The sequence below is a fragment of the Mobula birostris genome, chromosome 4 (genome assembly GCF_030028105.1).
Source record: "Mobula birostris isolate sMobBir1 chromosome 4, sMobBir1.hap1, whole genome shotgun sequence".
Lineage (NCBI taxonomy): Eukaryota > Metazoa > Chordata > Chondrichthyes > Myliobatiformes > Myliobatidae > Mobula > Mobula birostris.
In genome coordinates this window covers 190,445,983-190,465,811 of record NC_092373.1, presented here as the reverse complement: position 1 = coordinate 190,465,811, position 19,829 = coordinate 190,445,983, and the positions used below count along the sequence as shown (strand labels likewise).

At 44.2% G+C, this 19,829-nt stretch overlaps 1 protein-coding gene across 2 annotated transcripts in view; it reads left to right on the top strand.

Annotated features, from left to right (window-relative positions):
* suclg1 (succinate-CoA ligase GDP/ADP-forming subunit alph) overlaps window positions 1-19,829 on the top strand; it is a 100,120-nt gene that overhangs the window by 12,956 nt on the left and 67,335 nt on the right. For both annotated transcript variants that reach the window (XM_072256703.1, XM_072256702.1), the window contains exon 2: window positions 17,377-17,477. In XM_072256703.1, coding sequence (XP_072112804.1) covers window positions 17,377-17,477 — 101 coding nt within the window. The remainder of the gene's footprint in view (window positions 1-17,376; window positions 17,478-19,829) is intronic.

Sequence of the window (19,829 nt, the reverse complement as noted above, 5' to 3'; positions counted from 1 at the left end):
CTCTGGTCTGAGACTCCTCCACTGTAGGAAACATCCCCCCTGTGTCCACTGTATCTAGGCCTTTTAATATTCAATACGTTTCAATGAGATCCCCCTCATTCTTCAAAACTCCAGCGAGTACAGGCCCAAACTCAAATCCTTCTCGTGAATCTCCTCTAGACCTTCTCCCCAGCACATCATTTCTTAGATAAGGGTCTTTAAGATGGTTATGCTATGATAGGCCAATTCTGGCCAATTGTCCTTGTTGGAATTAAGATGGGATCTTCCTGTTAAAAGGAGACTACTCCATCTGACATAACATGCCTTTGCAGGTTTCTTTGAGTTAGGAAATGAGTTATTTGCTGCAGCATGTATCAAGTTGTTGTGATGGAAATTAGGGTGGGTAGAGCGGGTAGAGTCAGTAAATTGGGCTTCCTTAATCATTATATCCTTGCTTTTGTGGTGTAAATGTTTCTTGCTGCTTTTCAGACCAAACTTGGTATTGTTGCATGCAGGAACAGAATAGTCCATTTATCTTGAATGTTAAATGTAAAATGTGTTTTGAAAGAAAACATATTGAGGGTTTGTATTTGATTGTGCCTGTTATTCCTCACTAAAGGAACATGTAACATCTGTTATTTGAAAATTTCGTGAAATGCTGATGTGGAGATTTGAGTGATACTTCCACCCTATTGACTTGCAGAAATTTCTTTCAGTTGAATTGTGGAAATGCCTAAGCCATTGATTTAAAAAACCTTATTCACCAGTTTACACATACATTTTCTGCCGGTGTGTACCAAAATCTGTATACGAAAGTATACAAAATCTGTACCTGAGGCACCAATTCCAGAGAGACTGAAATGGTGGGAGTCAATAACAGAGAGTGAATGCAGTTTTCAGTGCTTGACCCTTGGCTAATATGTTCAGAGCTTGGCAAAAGGAGTCCTTAAATAGCAGTAATTGTGAACAGCCAGATTAGATTCACAAAGGTTAAGTTCCACTTCGAGGCTGCTGTTACGAAGATCTAGACCATAGAATCCTAATGCGCTGTATCACTGCATGCAATGTTCCTTTTAAGGTGTGTGCACGCACACACATCTTTTGTTACTTGCGCACAAAGGAATTTGAACTCTGCACAAAAGGTTGTCACCCTCTATCTTGTTGATACGTTAAGTATATTTCACGATCCACACTATCACATTTCCAGTTTCTGATGTGGTTTTATTTCTTTTAAACAATGAACGACAAACTGGACTTGATAGTTTATTATCCTTGGCATAGCCTCAGGTTTACTTCCACTTAAAAATTCAGTATACTCATGTTGTTGTTACTGGACAAAAAAATGCACAGCACAAGATTTTTGCACACACTGGTCACAACAAATTAGAGGGAACATTGACCGCATGATACAGAAACTGCATTGCTGTGGAGAGGAAAGCTCTATAATAGGTAGTCAAAACTGCCATCGCATCACTGGCACCAGCCTACCCACCATTAAGGACATACTGTATGTACAGAGAGGTGCTGGAAAAAGCCCTTTAACATCATGAAGGATGCCACCCACCCTGCTCATGGGCTGTTTGTCCCATTCCCATTAGGGAAGAAGCTATGTAGCATCCATGCCAGGACCACCAGACTCAAAAAAACAGTTGCTTTTCCCAACCACACACACAGAACTGCCGGAAGAACTCAGCAGGTCAAGCAACATCTGTGGAAATGAATAAACAGTTGATGTTTTGGGCTGAGACCTTTCCTTAGGACTAGAAAGGAAGGGGGAAGATGCTAGAATAAAAATATTGTGGGGAGGGGAAGGAGGACTAGCTAGAAGGTGATAGGTGAAGCCAGATGGGTGGAACTAGTAAAGGGCTGGAGAAGAAAGAATCTGATAAGAGAGGGGAGTAGACCATGGGAGAAAGGGATGAAGGAGGCGCACCAGGGGGAGGGGATTAGCAGTTGAGGAGAAGAGGTAAGAAGCCAGAGTGGGGAATAGAAAAAAAAAGGAATTTTTTTTTAACCAGAAGGAGAAACCAATGTTTATGCTATCAGGTTGGAGGCTACCCACACAGAATATGAAGCTGCCAGTGGTGTAGTGGCATCAACACCAGACTTCAAAGCTAATGGTCAAATGTTTGAATCCTGCAAAAAGGAATAACAACACAGAATATGAGGTCTTGCTTCTCCATCCTGAGACTGGCCTCATTGTGGAAAAATTAGAGGCCATGGACTGACATGTCGGAATGGGGATAGGAATTAAAATATTGGCCGCTGGGATATTCCGCTCTTGGTAGATGGAGCGGAGGTGGTTGAAAAAGCAATTTTACAAGGTTCCTTTCCTTAAACAGTAACACCTCCACCCACTAACCCACACCTCCACAATCCCAACCACCACTACTTTATCATCTCTTATCAGAGTCACCTTATGTACAGACCCTCCTATGCCGAGCATCACTTTATGGACATGCAGTCAATCTATCTTATATATTTATACTTCTTGTGCTTATTTTTATTATTGTGCTCTTTATCTCTTTTTTTTTGTGCTGCATCGGATCCGGAGTATCAACATTAAACAGTCCTGAATCTTGCAGAGTGGTGGTGGCATCCATTAGTCTCGCGAGACCATGGATCTGTGCTTGGATTCTCCAGGGCGCAGGGCTGGGCAAGGTTGTATGGAAGACCGACAGTTGCCCGTGCAGCAAGTCTCCCCTCTCCACGACACGGATGTTATCCAAGGGAAGGGCATGGGCCGATACAGCTTGGCACCTGTGTCATCGCAAGAGTTGCCAGAACGAGGCTGAAGACAACATCGGACTGCTTTAGGGACTCCAGCAACGGATTTGTCCTCAGGGCTTATTCCCGAAGCCTTTCCCATGAGTGGGTATGGCCGCAAGGCAACGGAGGTTTGAAATCAGAGTTTTCCCTCTCTTAGATGGACTGCCTTCCCAGGCTGACGAGTTTCATCTACCCGAAGCACTGGTCTTAAGGCGTCAGGACCCGCCTTCGCCCCTTCTCCTGTCAGTAGATACAGTTCCGCCGGGCTTAGAGGCTAAGCCACACGAGAAGGCCAGGAGTTGGACTTGGTTGTCAGAGGCTATTTGAGGCACGTGCTGTGAAGAGCACTTCTTAGATAGTGGGAGCTTGTCACCATTACCACTCCTTGGCTTGACAACCTTGGAACCCTTGAAGAGTACAGCTCTAGAACATGCCCTTCAAAATGCCTGTGCTGACTGTGCTGTCAAGTTAGACTGCACATCTGCCTGCAATTCCCTGCCTGTTCGTGGGTCTGTCAAAATGTTTCTTGTATCTGCTTGCATCACTTCCTTTGGCAGCGCATTCCCTGCACGTATCGCTTTGTGTGCTAAGAGAAAGAACTTACCCAATAAATCTCCCTCAAACTTCCCTCTTCAACATTAAACTGATGCCCTCTAGTATTTGCCACTTGCGTCCTGGAGGAGAAAACTCTATCCTATCTATGCCTCCAATAATTATCTAAGGGGTGCCATGATAGTGTGGTGGTTAGCACAATGCTATTACAGCTCAAGGTGCTCCAGAGTTCGGAGTTCAATTCTAGCGCCACCTGTATGTTCTCCCCATAAACTCTGGGTTTCTTCCCACAGTCCAGAGACGTACTGATTAACAGGTTAATTAGTCATAATAAATTGTCCTGTGATGAGGCTATGATTATGTAGGTGGATTACTGTGTGGTGTAACTGGTGGTGCTGGAATGGCTAGTTCCACACTGTATTTCTAAATGAATTACCTAAGATTCATCTTCCTGCAGGCAGCCACAAACAAAGAACATCGAACACCCAGTGTATGTGTGTGTGGGGGGGGGGGGGAACAAGTCACACAAAAAGCAAAAAAGAACAACCAAAATCACATGGAACATAATGTACAGAGTCCCCGAAGTGAGCCACAGCCGCAGAGTGCATATGTTACGCATGAAACCACGGTATCCCCAGAAGTGAGTTTACGGCCACGAGCTGCCGAGAATTGAACCTTGAGAATTAGGATTTGAACCTTGCAGCAAGGGACCCAAGAATCCTTTACCTTCTGGCGGTGGCAGCGAGAGGGAGACGGATCAACACAGGCAGATAGTGCTGACACCTGCTTGTTATCCAATCCTGTCCTCGTTGACGTCAAGCTTGGTCAATGCCTTAATCGGCGCAGAGCAATGGAGCCTATCATGGGTTCACAATCTACCATTAAAAATTGATGATTGCCCCTCTCGTCCTCATCAAATCCCCCAGGAGATCGCAAAAGCAATAAATTGTTTGGTTGCCTCAAAAATACGACCTTAAAATGGAAATTACAGGCTGCAATTGATGGCAGTTCAGAAGAAGAAGAGCATCTAATAGTTTTGTGAGCTGTCTGAAGGTTGTCGCGGTTGGTCATTGGCGCCATCTTGTAGGTTCAAGATAGACAGGTTCTTGTTCTGCTTTGCATAACTGACCTTTGTGCTCTAACTAATATTGTTGCCATGTCAAGTTTGCAGCAATGAAATTGGGAGATGTCTGAAGACAGTTAATCCTTTTCAGAAGGATTTAAACTGGTTATCAAACTGATAAATTGAGTTTAATAATGGCAGATATTAACCACATTCTACAGGGGAGCAAAAGGCGTAGTTAACAGCAAGATGAGGAATTCTGCAGATGCTGGAAATTCAAGCAACACACATCAAAGTTGTTGGTGAACACAGCAGGCCAGGCAGCATCTCTAGGAAGAGGTACAGTCGACGTTTCGGGCCGAGACCCTTCGTCAGGACAAACTGAAGGAAGAGCTAGTGAGAGATTTGAAAGTGAGAAGGGGAGGAAGAGATCCAAAATGATAGGAGAAGACAGGAGAGGGAGGGATGGAGCCAAGAGCTGGACAGGTGATTGGCAAAAGGGATATGAGAGGATCATGGGACAGGAGGCCCAGGGAGAAGGAAAAGGGGGAGGGGGGGAGAACCCGGAGGATGGGCAACGGGTATAGTCAGAGGGACAGAGGGAGGAAATGCAGACTGGGAGATCGTTTTGCTGAAACGCAAACTGGGAGATCGTTTTGCTGAACACCTACGCTCTGTCCGCCAGAGAAAGCAGGATCTCCCAGTGGCCACACATTTTAATTCCACATCCCATTCCCATTCTGATATGTCTATCCACGGCCTCCTCTACTGTAAAGATGAAGCCACACTCAGGTTGGAGGAACAACACCTTATGTTCCGTCTGGGTAGCCTCCAACCTGATGGCATGAACATTGACTTCTCTAACTTCCACTAATGCCCCACCTCCCCCTCATACCCCATCCGTTATTTATTTATATACACACATTCTTTCTCTCTCTCTCCTTTTTCTCCCTCTGTCCCTCTGACTATACCCCTTGCCCATCCTCTGGGTTCCCGCCCCCCCCCGCCCTTTTTCCTTCTCCCTGGGCCTCCTGTCCCATGATCCTCTCATATCCCCTTTGCCAATCACCTGTCCAGCTCTTGGCTCCATCCCTCCCCCTCCTGTCTTCTCCTATTATTTTGGATCTCCCCCTCCCCCTCCCCCTTTTAAATCTCTCAGTAGCTCTTCCTTCAGTTAGTCCTGATGAAGGGTCTCGGCCTGAAACGTCGACTGTACCTCTTCCTAGAAATGCTGCCTGGCCTGCTGCGTTCACCAGCAACTTTGATGTGTGTTAGTTAACAGGAATACTGGACAAATGGAATAGGATTAACAAGCACGTTACTTTAGGAAAAGTCCTTTGGCATTTTGACCTAACACCTCCCAGTTTCTCACTTCATCCTTACCTCCCCCACCCATCTACCTTCCCCCACACCTGGCTTCACCTATCACCTTCTAGCTTGTACTCCTTCCCCATCCCCCACCACCTTAGTCTGGTTTCTTCCCCAATCCTTTCCAGCACTGATGAAGGGTCTTGGCCTGAAACACATTTATTCCTTTCCATAAATGCTGCCTGACCTGCTGAGTTCCTCCTGTATTTTGCGTGTATTCCACTGGATTTCCAGTATCAGCCGAATCTCGAGTTTAGGATTAGCTAAACTCAAGAAATATAGACCATAGAATCCTAATGTGCTGTATCACTACATGCAACGTTCCTTCTAAGGTGTGCGCGCGCGCACACACACATCTTTTGCTACTTGCGCACAAAGGAATTTGAACTGTGCACAAAAGGTTGTCTGCAAATAATAATATATTTTCTGCTTAGGTCTGAACAATGTGACAGGTTGCACAGTGATTAAGTCTAAAAAATAATTTTGGACTTGTTTTTAAACATGGTCAGCTCATGCCTGGAGTACACATGCCCACATTTGGTACTGCCTGAGAAAGAAACTGCAGATGTCAGTAACAAAACTGTCTGCTCATTACAGGCAGGAGAGGTACATGATATTTGTAGCCGAGAGAAAAAGAAATCGAGGAGGGGAAAAAGCTCTGGGTACGCAGGCACAGAAATGGTTCTGTGCTGGGAAAGGCTCACTGAACCAGCGCAAGGGGTCCAATGCATGTTTCATGCGATCACGGTAAATGGCTGCACTTAGACGATGTGTGGTCGCTGCAGTGCTCCAGCTATATAACGAGAATCTGCCAGAGAGTGCCCTTCTCGCCACCAATTTAGCAAGGTTCAGAGGTTCATTCATTATCAAAGCATGTATCCATCTACAACTCTGAAATTTGTCTTCTCCAGATAGACACAAAACAAAGAAAGAACATGAAAATCTTTCGGAGAGAAACATCAAACCCACCACTTCTGCATAAAAAAGAACATCATCGTGATCATTGTCCCTGAACCACCCCCCCCCCCCGCACAAAACAGAGCAGGAACATCAACTCCGTAACAACAACCACTCCCCACACAATAAAACTAACAACATCAACACTCTCCCCTTGCACAACATAATGGAAAAGGAACAAGCAATAAAATGGTCTTGATGCTTGTTTGATTACCTGTTCTGGTGATGACTTTGACAGTCTGCTTGGGGTCCCACCTGACAGGATCCAACAGCTCCTTTTCTTGGAGAGCTTTGAGACATTCCCTGTGGTCAGAAGTAAGAAAAAAAAACTCCCTCTTAGAGTCATAGAAAAGTACAGTATAGAAACAGACCCTTCAGCCCATCTAGTTCATGCCAAACCATTTAAACTGCCCAGTCCCATTGACCTGCACCCAGTCTATAGCCCTTCATACCCTCCCCCCACCATTCATGTCTCTATCCAAATTTATCTTAGACATTTTATCTTAGTCTCTTTTAAGAGACTTTTGGATAGGTACATGGAGCTTAGAAAAATAGAGGGCTGTGGGTAAGCCTAGTAACTCCTAAGGTAAGGACATGTTCGGCACAACTTTGTGGGCCGAAGGGCCTGTATTGTGCTGTAGGTCTTTTATGTTTTCTACATTGAAATTGAGCTCACATGCACCACTTACGCTGGTAGCTCCTTCCACATCCTCATGACCTTCTGAGTGAAGAAGTTTCCCTTCATGTTCCCCTTAAACTTTTCTCCTTTCACTCTTAACCCCTTGACCTCTGGTTGTAGTTCCACCCAACCTCAGTAGAAAAAACCTATTTGCATTTACCCTATCTATACCCCTCATAATTTTGTATACCTCTATCAAATCTCCCCTCAATCTTCTACGTTCCAGGGAATAAAGTCCAAACCTATTCAATCTTTCCTTCTACAATGCCTATAAAAAGTATTCACCCCCGTTGGAAGTTTACTTGTTTTATTGTGTTACAACATTGAATTATAATGGAGTTAATTTGACTTTTTGACACTGATCAACAGAAAGACTCTTTCGTGTCAAAGTGAAAACAGATCTCTACAAAGTGATCCAAATTAATTACAAACATAAAACAAAAAATAATTGATTGCATAAGTATTCACCCCTTTAATGACACACCAAATCATCACTGGTGTTGCCAATTGGTTTTAGAAGTCACATAATTAGTTAAATGGAGATCACCGTGTGCAATCAAGGTGTTTCAATTGATTGTAGTAAAAATACACTTGTATCTGGAAGGTCCAACTGCTGGTGAGTCAGTATCCCTGACAAAAACTACACCATGAAGCCAAAAGAACACTCTAAGCAACTTCACAAAAAGGTTATTGAAAAGCACAAGTCAGGAGATAGATACAAGAAAATTCCCCAGGCAGTAAATATCCCTTGGAGTACAGTTAAGTCAATCATCAAGAAATGAAAAGAATATGGCAGAGCTATAAGTCTGCCTAGAGCAAGTAATTTTCAAAAATTGAGTGACCGTGCAAGAAGGGGACTAGTGAGGGAGGCCACCAAGAGACCTATGACAACTCTGGAGGAGTTGCAAACTTCAGTGGTTAAGATGGGAGAGACTACGTATACAGCAACTGTTGCCCGGGTGCTTCACCAGTCACAGCTTTATGGGACAGTAGCAAAGAGAAAGCCACCGTTGAAAACAACTTGCATGAAATCTCAGCTAAAGTTTGCCAGAAAACGTGGGAGACTCTGAAGTCAGCTGGAAGAAGTTTCTGTGGTCTGTTGAATCCAAAATTGAGCTTTTTGGCCATCAGGCTAAACGCTATGTTTAGCGTAAGCCAAACTCCACACATCATTAAAAACACACCATCCCTACCGTGAAGCATGGCGGTGGCTGCATCATGCTGGGGGATGCTTCACTGCAGCAGGCCTTGGAAGGCTTGTGAAGGTAGAGGGTAAAGTGAATGCAGAAAAAGTGCAGGGAAATCCTGGAGGAAAACCTGATGGAGTCTGCAAGAGAACTGCGACTTGGGAGAAGATTTTTTTTCCAGTAACACAACGAGCCCAAGTATAAAGCCAAAGTTACACAGGAATGACTTAAAAACAACAAAATTAATGTCCAAGTCAGAGTCCAGACCTCAATCCAATTGAGAATTTGTGGCTGGACTTGAAAAGAGCTGTTCACTCATGATACCCATGCAATCTGACAGAGCTTGAGCAGTTTTGTAAAGAAGAATGGGGAAAAATTGTGCAAAGCTGATGGAGACCCATCCACACAGGCTGCCAAAGGTGCATCTACTAACTACTGACTTGAAGGGGGTGAATAATTATGCAATCAATTATTTTGTGTTTAACAATTGTTATAATGTTAGACCAATTTGTAGAAATTTGTTTTCATTTTGACATAAAAGAATCTTTTCTGTTGATCAGTGTCAAAAAAGCCAAATTAAATCCACTGTGATTCAATGTTGTAAAACAGCAGTCCCCAACCATCGGGCTGCAAAGCATGTGCTACGGGGCCGCGAGGAAATGATACGAGTCTGTTGCACGTTTCCTCATTCCCTGTCACGCACTGTTGAACATAGGGTTGCCAACTGTCCCGTATATCGGGCTAAATTGATTTGTCTCATACGGGACCACCCTGTCCCGTATTTCCCCTGCTTCTGTAGAGCGTTCCTATGAAATGGCGTAAAGCAAAGAAGCAATTACTAGTAATTTATGTGGGAAAAATTTTTGAGCGTTCCCAGACCCAAAAAATAACCTTCCAAATCATACCAAATAACACATAAAACCTAAAATAGCATTAACATATAGTAAAAGCGGGAATGATATGATAAATACACAGCCTATATAAAGTAGAAATAATGTATGTACAGTGTAGTCGGGAAGATTAAGCCAAAACCGATTTGTGGGGAAAAAAAAACACATTTCATGGTCATGGTAGTCTTTCTCTGGGTAAACACAAGTGTCCCGTCAACACACACAAAAAATGCTGGTGAACGCAGCAGGCCAGGCAACATCAAAAGGAAGAGGTATAGTTGACGTTTCGGGCCGAGACTCTTCGTCAGGATTTGACTGCTACTTATGTCCCTTATTTAGGAGTGAGAAAGTTGGCAACCCTAACTGTAAAGGACATATTGAGGTGAGTTTAACCCTACTTGAACACCCCCCCACCCCCCGGTCGGCCGTTTCGCAAGAATATCGTCAATATTACACCGGTCCGCGGTGCAAAAAAGGTTGAGGACCCCTGTTATAAAACAACAAAACAGGAAAACTTCAAGGGGCGGGGGGGTGGTGAATACTTTTTATAGGCACTGTAACTCATGTCCTCCAGACCTGGTAACATTCTTGTAAATTTCCCTTGTACTCTTTCAACCTTATTTATAGCTTTCCAGTAGGTAGGTGACCTAAGCTGCATAAGATACCCTAAGTTAGGCCTGTCCAACATCTCTTGTTGAATCTATATTGATCATGTAGATTCTCTTTTAAGATTTAATAAAATGTGAATTAGGTAACTAGATCGAGTAGATGTGGAGTGGATATTTCCTATAGCGGGCTTGTCTGGAACCAGAGGGATAGCCTTGGAATAGAAGGATGCCCATTTAAAATAGCAATGAGGAGGAATTTCCTCCTTTAACCAGATGGTGGTGAATCTGTGGAATTCACTGCCACAGTCGTTCGTGGAAGCCAAGTTATTGTGTATATTTAAAGTAGAGCTTGACTGGTTCTTGATTGATAAGGGCAACAAAGGTTACACCAAGAAGGCAGGGGAATCAGATTGAGAGGGATATTAATCAGTTATAATGGAATGGCAGAGCAGACTCGATGGGCCGAATAGCCTATTCTGCTCCTATATCTCATGGTCTTATGAAGACACAGTAGCATAGCAGTTAGCGTAACGCTCACTTTGACAGTGCCAGCTGTAAGTTCAAGGTTTTATGTGTAAGGAGTTTGTATATTCTCCTCATGACCACATGGGTTTCTTCATGGTACTTGGGTTTCCTCTGGGTGCTCCGTATTCCTCCCACCTTCCAAAGACATACAGTTAGGGGTAGTGAGCTCTGGGCATGCTAGGTTAGCACCAGAACCATATTGACATATGTGTTCTGCCCAGCAGAATGCTCGATGATTTGATTTGACAGAAATAATACATTTTATAGTGTGTTTCGATGTACATTTGACAAATAAGGCAAATCTTTTCCTTTTTTAAAATTTTTATTCCCTGTTTCTCTATGCTTGGCCTTTTCTGTTGTGTTGTATTGGATGTCACTGCCCAAATGTAGGCACCTTCTTAATTTGATGCATCCATAATCAGAGAAATGGGAACCTATTGTTGACCTTCACGACTTTTTTTTCGACCTTTGCTAGTCTTGACATTGTGATTTTTGTCAGAAAGTTGGGAACAGCTTCTTTACCTGCCCCCTTCCCCCCACCCTATTGCATATGGAATTCAGAAGAGTTTGCCTTTACAAGCAACCGAATCATTTTGGTGTTTCAAATGCACTGGTACGTCTACTTCATTTCTCATGCAGAGCTTATCATGAAGTACCATCAAAGGTATGGTTCTTTGCATATTTCACTTTACTTGTGCTTAGGTTTTCATATCACATTAATAATGGAAATCTCTGCCTGCTCCTACATGAGATTTTCTGTTTGGATAATTTCTAGGTGTTGCATTAAAAGTTTGTATATTTTTTTTGGTTTATTCTACTTGTGTTTAAAAAAAAAAGCTGGACTGTGTCTGGTTTCTGGAGATAATACTTTCACAGTAGTTTTTGTTGCGGTATCAGAGTTGACGAGAATAAGATAGTCATTGTGTGTTTTGACCTTCAGAGGTTTCTGATAAGGTGCCACAGGATAAATTTATCAGCAAAGCAGGGGCATGCGGCATAGCTAAGTCAATGATAGCATGGATAAATGACAAATGGTTGTTTTTCGCAACGGAGGAAAGTAAATGGTGGCATTCCCTAAAGATCAGTGTTGGGGAAGGTACTCTTTATCCAGCAGGTGGCGTGGCACGGCAGCAGCGGCCCTTCGGATCTGGTGTTACTTTAATTTAATTTTAAGGCATAGTTTTTGATTAGGGTGCATGGATAACAGGGTGACTGTCTACCATCGCCAGATACTTCTACAATACAGAGATTGCCCAAAAACAAACCTTCATGAAGATCTGCTGGTTAAATTACGCGACCTTGGCTTGCTGAGGGGATCGGGCCTATAGTCCTTGGAGTCGCCTGATGCCGGTGGCTGGAGGTGGAGGTGCTGTAAGCAGTGTGTGAGGTAGTGGAAGCGAGGCAAGCGGGCAGGAGTCCGTGCCAGGCAAAAAGCAAACCCTAGCCAGCTGGCTCTCCCGTCCATTCTGCTCTCCAGTGTCCGCTTCCTGGACAATAAATTGGACTACATCCGACTCCAACGAAATACTCGGTGGGAGTACAGAGTCTGCTGTGCGTATGCTTTCACAGAAACGTGGCTCACTGATGGAATCCCAGACGCCGCCATCCAGCTGGACGGGCTCGTCTTGTTTCGAGCGGACAGAGATGCAGCTCTTTCTGGTAAGACTCGCGGTGGTGGCTTGTGTGTTTACATCAATATGGAATGATGCAAAATACTGCTCATCGCTAGTGGAGTTTGTGACTGTTAGATGCAGACCATTTTATTTACCACGGGAATTCACCACTGTCCCTATAGTCAGTGTCTACATTCCCCCCAGTGCTAATGCTAAGGAGGCGCTCTGTGAACTGTTTGGGGCTATTAGCAAACTGCAGAACGCACGCCCTGGTGGACTGTTTATTGTTGCCGGAGATTTTAACCACACAAACCTTAAGTAGACTTTGCGACGAGAGGGGAGAACGTGTTGGACCTTGTTTACACAAACATTCCGGATGCGTACCGGGCGGAGCCCTGTCTCCACCTCGGTTACTCAGATCACATCTCTGTAATGCTAATCCCAGCATACAGACCGCTTGTCAGGCGCTCCAGACCAGTTGTGAAGCAGGTGAAAACCTGGCCAGCAGGAGCCATCTCTGCTCTTCAAGAGTGCTTTGAGCACACTGACTGGCACATGTTCAGGGAGGCCGCAACCGATGGTGACTCTACCAACTCAGAGGAGTACACAGCATCAGTGACTAGCTACATCAGCAAGTGCGTCGATGACATCACTTTGGCCAAGACCATCACTACACGCGCTAACCAGAAGCCACGGATGACCGCGGAGGTGCGTGCACTGCTGAGGACCCGTGACTATGCCTTCAGAGCAGGCGACAAGGCAGCCCTAACAACAGCGAGGGCCAAACTGAACCGGGCCATCAGAGAGGCAAAGCATGCACACGCCCAGCGAATCCACAGCCACATCCAGGACAGCTGCGACACGCGGCGCATGTGGAAGGGCATTCAGGACATCACCAACTACAAGACAACATCACCTGACTGTGCAGGTGATGCCTCCCTCCCAGATGCTTTGAATAACTTCTATGCTTGTTTTGAGGTGGAAAATGACATTGTGACGAGGAAGAGCACCTCTCCTCCAAACAACCAGGTGCTGTGTCTTACCATGGCCGATGTGAGGAGAACCCTGTGCAGGGTCAACCTATGAAAAGACTGCTGGACCAGACAATATTCTTGGCAGAGTGCTTAGAGGATGTGTAGACCAGCTAGCTGAGATTCTCACTGACATCTTCAACATCTCCCTGAGCAGTGCCGTCGTTCCTGTGTGCTTCAAGGCCACCACCATTGTCCCCGTGCCGAAGGAGTCTTCAGTGCCCTGCCTCAACGACTACCATCCTGTTGCACTCACATCCATCATCATGAAGTATTTTGAGAGGCTCATCATGAGGAACATCAAGACCCTGCTGCCCCCTCACTGGACCCCCTGCAGTTCGTGTACCGTCCCAACCGTTCAGCAGACAACGCCATTGCCATCACCCTCCACCTGACCCTAACCCACCTGGACAAAAAAGACACATACATTGGAATGCTGTTCATAGACTTCAGTTCAGCATTCAACACAATCACCCCTCAGAAACTGATTGGAAAGCTGAGCCTACTGGGCGTGAACACCTCCCTCTGCAACTGGATCCTAGTCTTCCTGACTGGGAGACCTCAGTTGGTCCGGATTGGAAGCAGCATCTCCAACACCATCACACTGAGCATGGGGGCCCCCCAGGGCTGTGTGCTCAGTCCACTGCTGTTCACTCTGCTGACCCATGACTGTGCTGCAACACAGAGCTCGAACCACATCATCAAGTTCACCGATGACACGACCGTGATGGGTCTCATCAGCAAGAACGATGAGTCAGCATACAGAGAGGAGGTGCAGCGGCTAACGGACTGGTGCAGAGCCAACAACTTGTCTCTGAATGTGAACAAAACAAAAAAGATGGTTGTTGACTTCAGGAGGACATGCAACGACCTCTCTCCGCTGAACATGGACGACTCCTCCATAGAGATCGTTAAGAGCACCAAATTTCTTGGTGTTCACCTGGCAGAGAATCTCACCTGGTCCCTCAACACCAGCTCCATAGCAAAGAAAGCCCAGCAGCATCTCTCCTTTCTGCGAAGGCTGAGAAAAGTCCCACCCCCCACCCCCCATCCTCACCACATTCTACAGAGGTTGTATTGAGAGCATCCTGAGCAGCTGCATTACTGCCTGGTTCGGAAATTGCACCATCTTGGATCGCAAGACCCTGCAGGGGATAGTGAGGTCAGCTGACAAGATCATTGGTGTCTCTCTTCCCGCCATTACAGTCATTTACACCACACGCTGCATCTGTAAAGCAAACAACATTATGAACGACCCCACGCACCCCTCATATAAACTCTTCTCCCTCCTGCCATCTGGCAAAAGGCACCGAAGTATTCAGGCTCTCATAACCAGACTATGTAACAGTTTCTTCCCCCAAGCCATCAGACTCCTCAATACCCAGAGCCTGGACTGACACCAACCTACTGCCCTCTATTGTGCCTATTGTCTTGTTTATTTATTGTAATGCCTGCACTGTTTTGTGCACTTTATGCAGTCCAGGGTAGGTCTGTAGTGTAGTGTAGTTTTCGTGTTGTTTTACGTAGTTCAGTGTAGTTTTTGTATTGTTCATGTTGCACTATGGTCCTGAAAAATATTGTCTCGTTTTTACTGTGTACTGTACCAGCAGTTATGGTTGAAATGACGCTAAAAAGTCACTTGACTTGACTTCTGGTCTGCATTAATGATCCAGACTTGGGAGTGCAAGATATAATTTGTAAATTTATGAATAATACAAAACTTGTGAACTGCAGAGGATAGTAAAAGATTACAGTTTCGTACAACAGGTTAGTAGACTGGGCAAACAGAGGCACGGTTATTAAAGTTAATGTGGAGAAATGTGAGGAGATACATTTTGGTAGGAAGACTGAGGAGAAGCCATGCATCACTGAGGAGATCCTACTATTCTAGAAACTCTACAGAAAGTAGTGGATTCAGCCCAATCTATCACAGGTAAAGTCCTCCCAATCATTGAGCACATCTACATGAAACACTATTGTAGGAAATCAGCATTCATCATCAGAGATCCCCACCACCCAGGTCATGCTCTCTTCTCGTTGCTGCCATCAGGAAGAAGATACAGGAGCCTCAGGACTCACAACCAGGTTTAGGAACAGTTATTACCCCTCTGCATCAGGCTCTTGAACAAAAGGGAATCACTTCGTTCAACTTCACTTGTCCCATCGTTGAAATGTTTCCACAACCAGTGAACTCATTTTCAAAGACTCTTCATCTCATGGTTTTGATATTGCTATTTATTTATGTTTGCATTTGCAGAGTTTGTTGTCTTCTGCACTCTAGTTGAGCATCCTAGTTGGGTTGTCTTTTATTGATTTTGTTATGGTTACTATCCTATAGATTTATTGAGTCTGCCCACAAGAAAATGAATCTGAGGGTTGTACATGGTGACATGTATGTAGTTTCATAATAAAAATTACTTTGAACTGCGAACTTTGAAACCACAATAGCCTAGTGGTTAAGTTACAAGATTAACAGCAAATTTCTGGACCACTGATTCTGTCAATGGTAGTGGGTAGTGGCTCCATATGTCACTACTACAGGGCGTGACGACCCTGCCTTACACAAGTCCCGGGCTCAGCACAGTACCCGGTATGGGCCCCTATCCAGGGTTATGGATCCCACTGCCTTGTGGGTATCTTCGGGAGAAGAGAAGGCTAAGGAGTAAGCCCTACACAGATCCGGAGTGGAGCCCCTAAGGTGGTTGGATGACCTATCATGTCACCTCCCGGCAGCTCCTGCAGCCAAGCTGTGCCAAATGTACTGCTTCGCGTTCCTTTGGACCACATCCGCAAGGCCGAGAAGGGGATCTTGATGTCTGGGCAGCCCAGGATCTCCATATTCATCGCCTTGGTCTAGGCCCCGGAACTAGGTGCGTCCATTGTCTACTTAGACAGACGGAGCCATTAGTTTCGTTTAGATTCTGTCAATCCTTAGATTCTCAAGACTTCAGTCTTGTGATGAGGGAATTGTCCTCTGAGGAGAAATTTGCTGCTCATTGATGAATAGAATGTTCATAGTTCACTGTAAATTAAACATTGGTGAACTAATTGAAACCTGGAGAATCCTGGAAGGGATAGATAGAGTGGAGATTGAATAGTTAACTCATCTGATTTCAGGGTATAGGCAGAGCATAATATCAGGACAAAGGATTAGTTTTTTATGTGTGAGGTGAGAATAGCTTCATATTCATGTTTACATCTTTCCTTAGAATATAAAGGCCATTCAACCCACCCTGTTTATGCTGGTCTGTCACATTCCCTACTTATCTCCCTGTAGCATCTTGCTCATGTGCTCATCAACTTCCCCTGATTCTCTTCACATCCACCTGCACAAGTGGTAGTACACAGGAGGTAATTAATCTGTTCACCCACGTGTCTTTATGTGATGTGGGAGGAAACTGAGTAACCTTTAGAGGAAATCCATGTGATAACCAGGAGAACTTGTAAACTCCACATGAACAGCAGCATTGTTTAGCATTGAATCTGGAGCAATGAGGCAGCAGCGCTAGCTGGTACTCAGGATTATGAATTTATGGAGTACCTCAGAGATGGTAGATGCACGGTGGCTAATTTTAAGTTGTTTGGAGGAAAGTCTGGGGTGGATGTCAGGGGTAATGTTTTTTTTTTACATGGAGTGTGGTGAGTGCATAGAATGCCCTGCCAGGGCTGGTGGTGGTGGCAAGTACATTAGGGGCATTTAAGAAACTCTTAGGTAGGTACATGGATGATAAAAAATAATGGAGGACTATGCAGGAAGGAAGAGTTAGATTGATCTTGGAATAGGTTGAAAGGTTGGCACAACATTGTGGACCAAAGGGCCTGAACTGTGAGGTACTGTTCTGTGTTCTATGTAATTACATTCAAGACTGAGATAGATTTTTGCTCATGGGACTCCAGTGATTTGGAGATTAGGCAGGAGATTAGAGCTGAGAAGATTGGCAACAACCTTATTGAATAGTGGTCAGGCATAAATGTCATCTGGCTACATCCTGCTCCCACTTCTAACGTCCTTAAGAAATAATCAGATATACATATTTTGTGACAAAAAGCATCACAATCATATCATACATACATTGTCGCTTTCCTAGTGACCTCTTAGACAGTCAATATGTACTAAATAGTGTAAAGTTAACTTTCACTTTTTGTCAATTGCAGTGGAACGAAGTGGAGTGAGACACTGCTACACCAGCTCAAGACAAAACCTCTACATAGACAAGACAACAAAGGTCATATGCCAGGGCTTCACCGGAAAGCAGGTGTGTGATATTTGTTTCATGTCTGTCTTTGAGCAGTATTTAACAACAACATTTATTTCTGCCTTGTAACATTTAAGTTTTTCACTTGCCATGAGTATTATTATCTTTTTTGAATTTTCAATCTGAAGTATTAGTATATAAACAGTGGGGCCCTCGTCTGGGCTTTGCAAATCAGTTTTTTTTAAATTTCACATTTCCCTTTTATATATTTTCAGTCTGATAAACATTTTTCCTGAGCCAAGGTTAGCTTTATCATCTCGGAACCAATAGAATTTTTAAAATGTTACACCTATTTTGCATGAAGCAAGATTTCATAAGCAACGTTTTAATGAATAACATGGTCTCTGTTTTCGTGAAGTTGATTGCGGGATGAATATTGTTTAAGGAACTGGATATTACTGATCATAACTAGATATAGAATTCCCTGCTCCTCGTTTCTATGGGAGTCCTTTACAAAAAGTTCACCCCTACCAGCTTCTCTAGAGCAATTGAATGCCAGTTCCAGCAATAAATCAGAGTACGCTCCCGTGGCTGCACTGTACCATGTGGTACAGATTTCTTTACACCAGTTAAAAGGGTAGCCATTGTCTTGATTTAATGCCTCAGCTGAAAGGTGCCAGTTTGGCAATCAGTTGACAGTTTGCAAGATCTTACCATCTGAGAAATAGCGGGAGCCAGTGTATGGTACAAAATTTCTAAGATGTTCAAGAACAATTCTAATTCCAAGCATATCAATAATTTGAAAGGGACACAAGAGACAGTAGAATGCTGGAATATGAAGCAACAAATAATCTGCTGGATGCACCCAGTGGGTTGAGCACCATCTGAGCAGGTGGTAAAGGTGGGAGGAATAGGCACCAGCTCAAAACCCTGCTATGGGCCTAATTGTAGAGGTGAGATGGCCAGTATTTTGGTGGGTGGGAAGGTGGTGTGACAGACGTATTGGCAGATGGGGTGGGAGTAAAGGATAATGGGCAGATTGGATCAGGTTGGGCAAATGAGAAGTTGAGAGATAGAGACAGATGGATGATTGATCGTGGCAGACTACAGAAATGAGATAAGTAGAGCAATAATTTGAAAGACTACTTGGACTTAAGAAGGGTAAGTAGTTCATGATGAGCCTTGTCTCAGTATTTCACTGACCATGTTAGAAAATGTTCTTAAATTCTTGATGTGTGATTAAAATTTTCATCTTCTGTTTGGGATGTATGAATGCTACCGCAGAACCAAGACTGCCTTATTTAATTCTATTGTAACATTTATAAGTTCCAGTAAGAAATCCAGTGAACTTTTTCTGATGCAAGGTTTGACCCACAGCTGCCTGTTTACTTCCATAGATACCCTAAACACAAGAAATTCTGCAGATGCTGGAAATCCAAAGTAATACGCACAAAATGCTGGAAGAACTCAGCAGGTCAGGCAGCATCCATGGAAATGAACAAATAGTCGATCTTCTGGCCGAGACCCTTCTTCAGGACTTCCACAGATGCTGCTGAACCTGCTGAGTTGCTCCAGCAGTTTACCTATTGTATAGATCAGAGTATCTAGTCACTTGTGTCTCTCTTTTCATTATTGCGTGCTCTCTTAGAGGCAGAAAGAATTCCCCTCCAACAAACATTGCGTGACTTTCAATATTTATTCAAAATTTCAAAATAAGCATTTGGATTGTTGTGGACCTGTTCAGATGATTATAGTCACCTCAAAGATGTCTATAAAATCATGAGGGGTATGGATAAGGTAGACAATCATCGTCTTTTTTTTCCCTAGGGTTAGGGAGTCTTAAAACAAAGGGGCACAGATGCAAGATAAAAGGTCCATTTCCCCCTGCATTCAGTGCTCACAATGCTGTTACAAGCTGCTCTGCTAATTAGGAGTAATTGGTCTGAAGCATTAATATTTTTCGATACTCTCTGGAGCAAGGGTTCCCAACCTGCAGTCCATGGACCTGTCAGTTAATGATAGGGACCCATGGCATAAAGGGACCCCTGTTCTAGAGCATGTTACTTAACCAGTTGGCCATTTCTCAGATTCCCAATACTTTGCTGCTTTTCAAGTTCCAACATGTTTTCTTTATTCACCTCGCCTTTCTCTGCTTCCATTGTTAAGGTCATAAGAGCAGAGTTAAGACATTCGGCCTATTGAGTCCATTCCATCATTCCATCAAGGCCCTCTGAACCCCATTCACATATCTTCTCGTAGCCTTTGATGCCCTTGCTAATCAAGAGATTATCAACCTTCACTTTAAATATACCTAGTGACTTTGCCTCCACAGCGATCTGTGGCAATGAATTCCACAGATTCCTCACCCTCTGTCTAAAGCAGTTCCTCCTCATGTTTTAAAGGGACATCCTT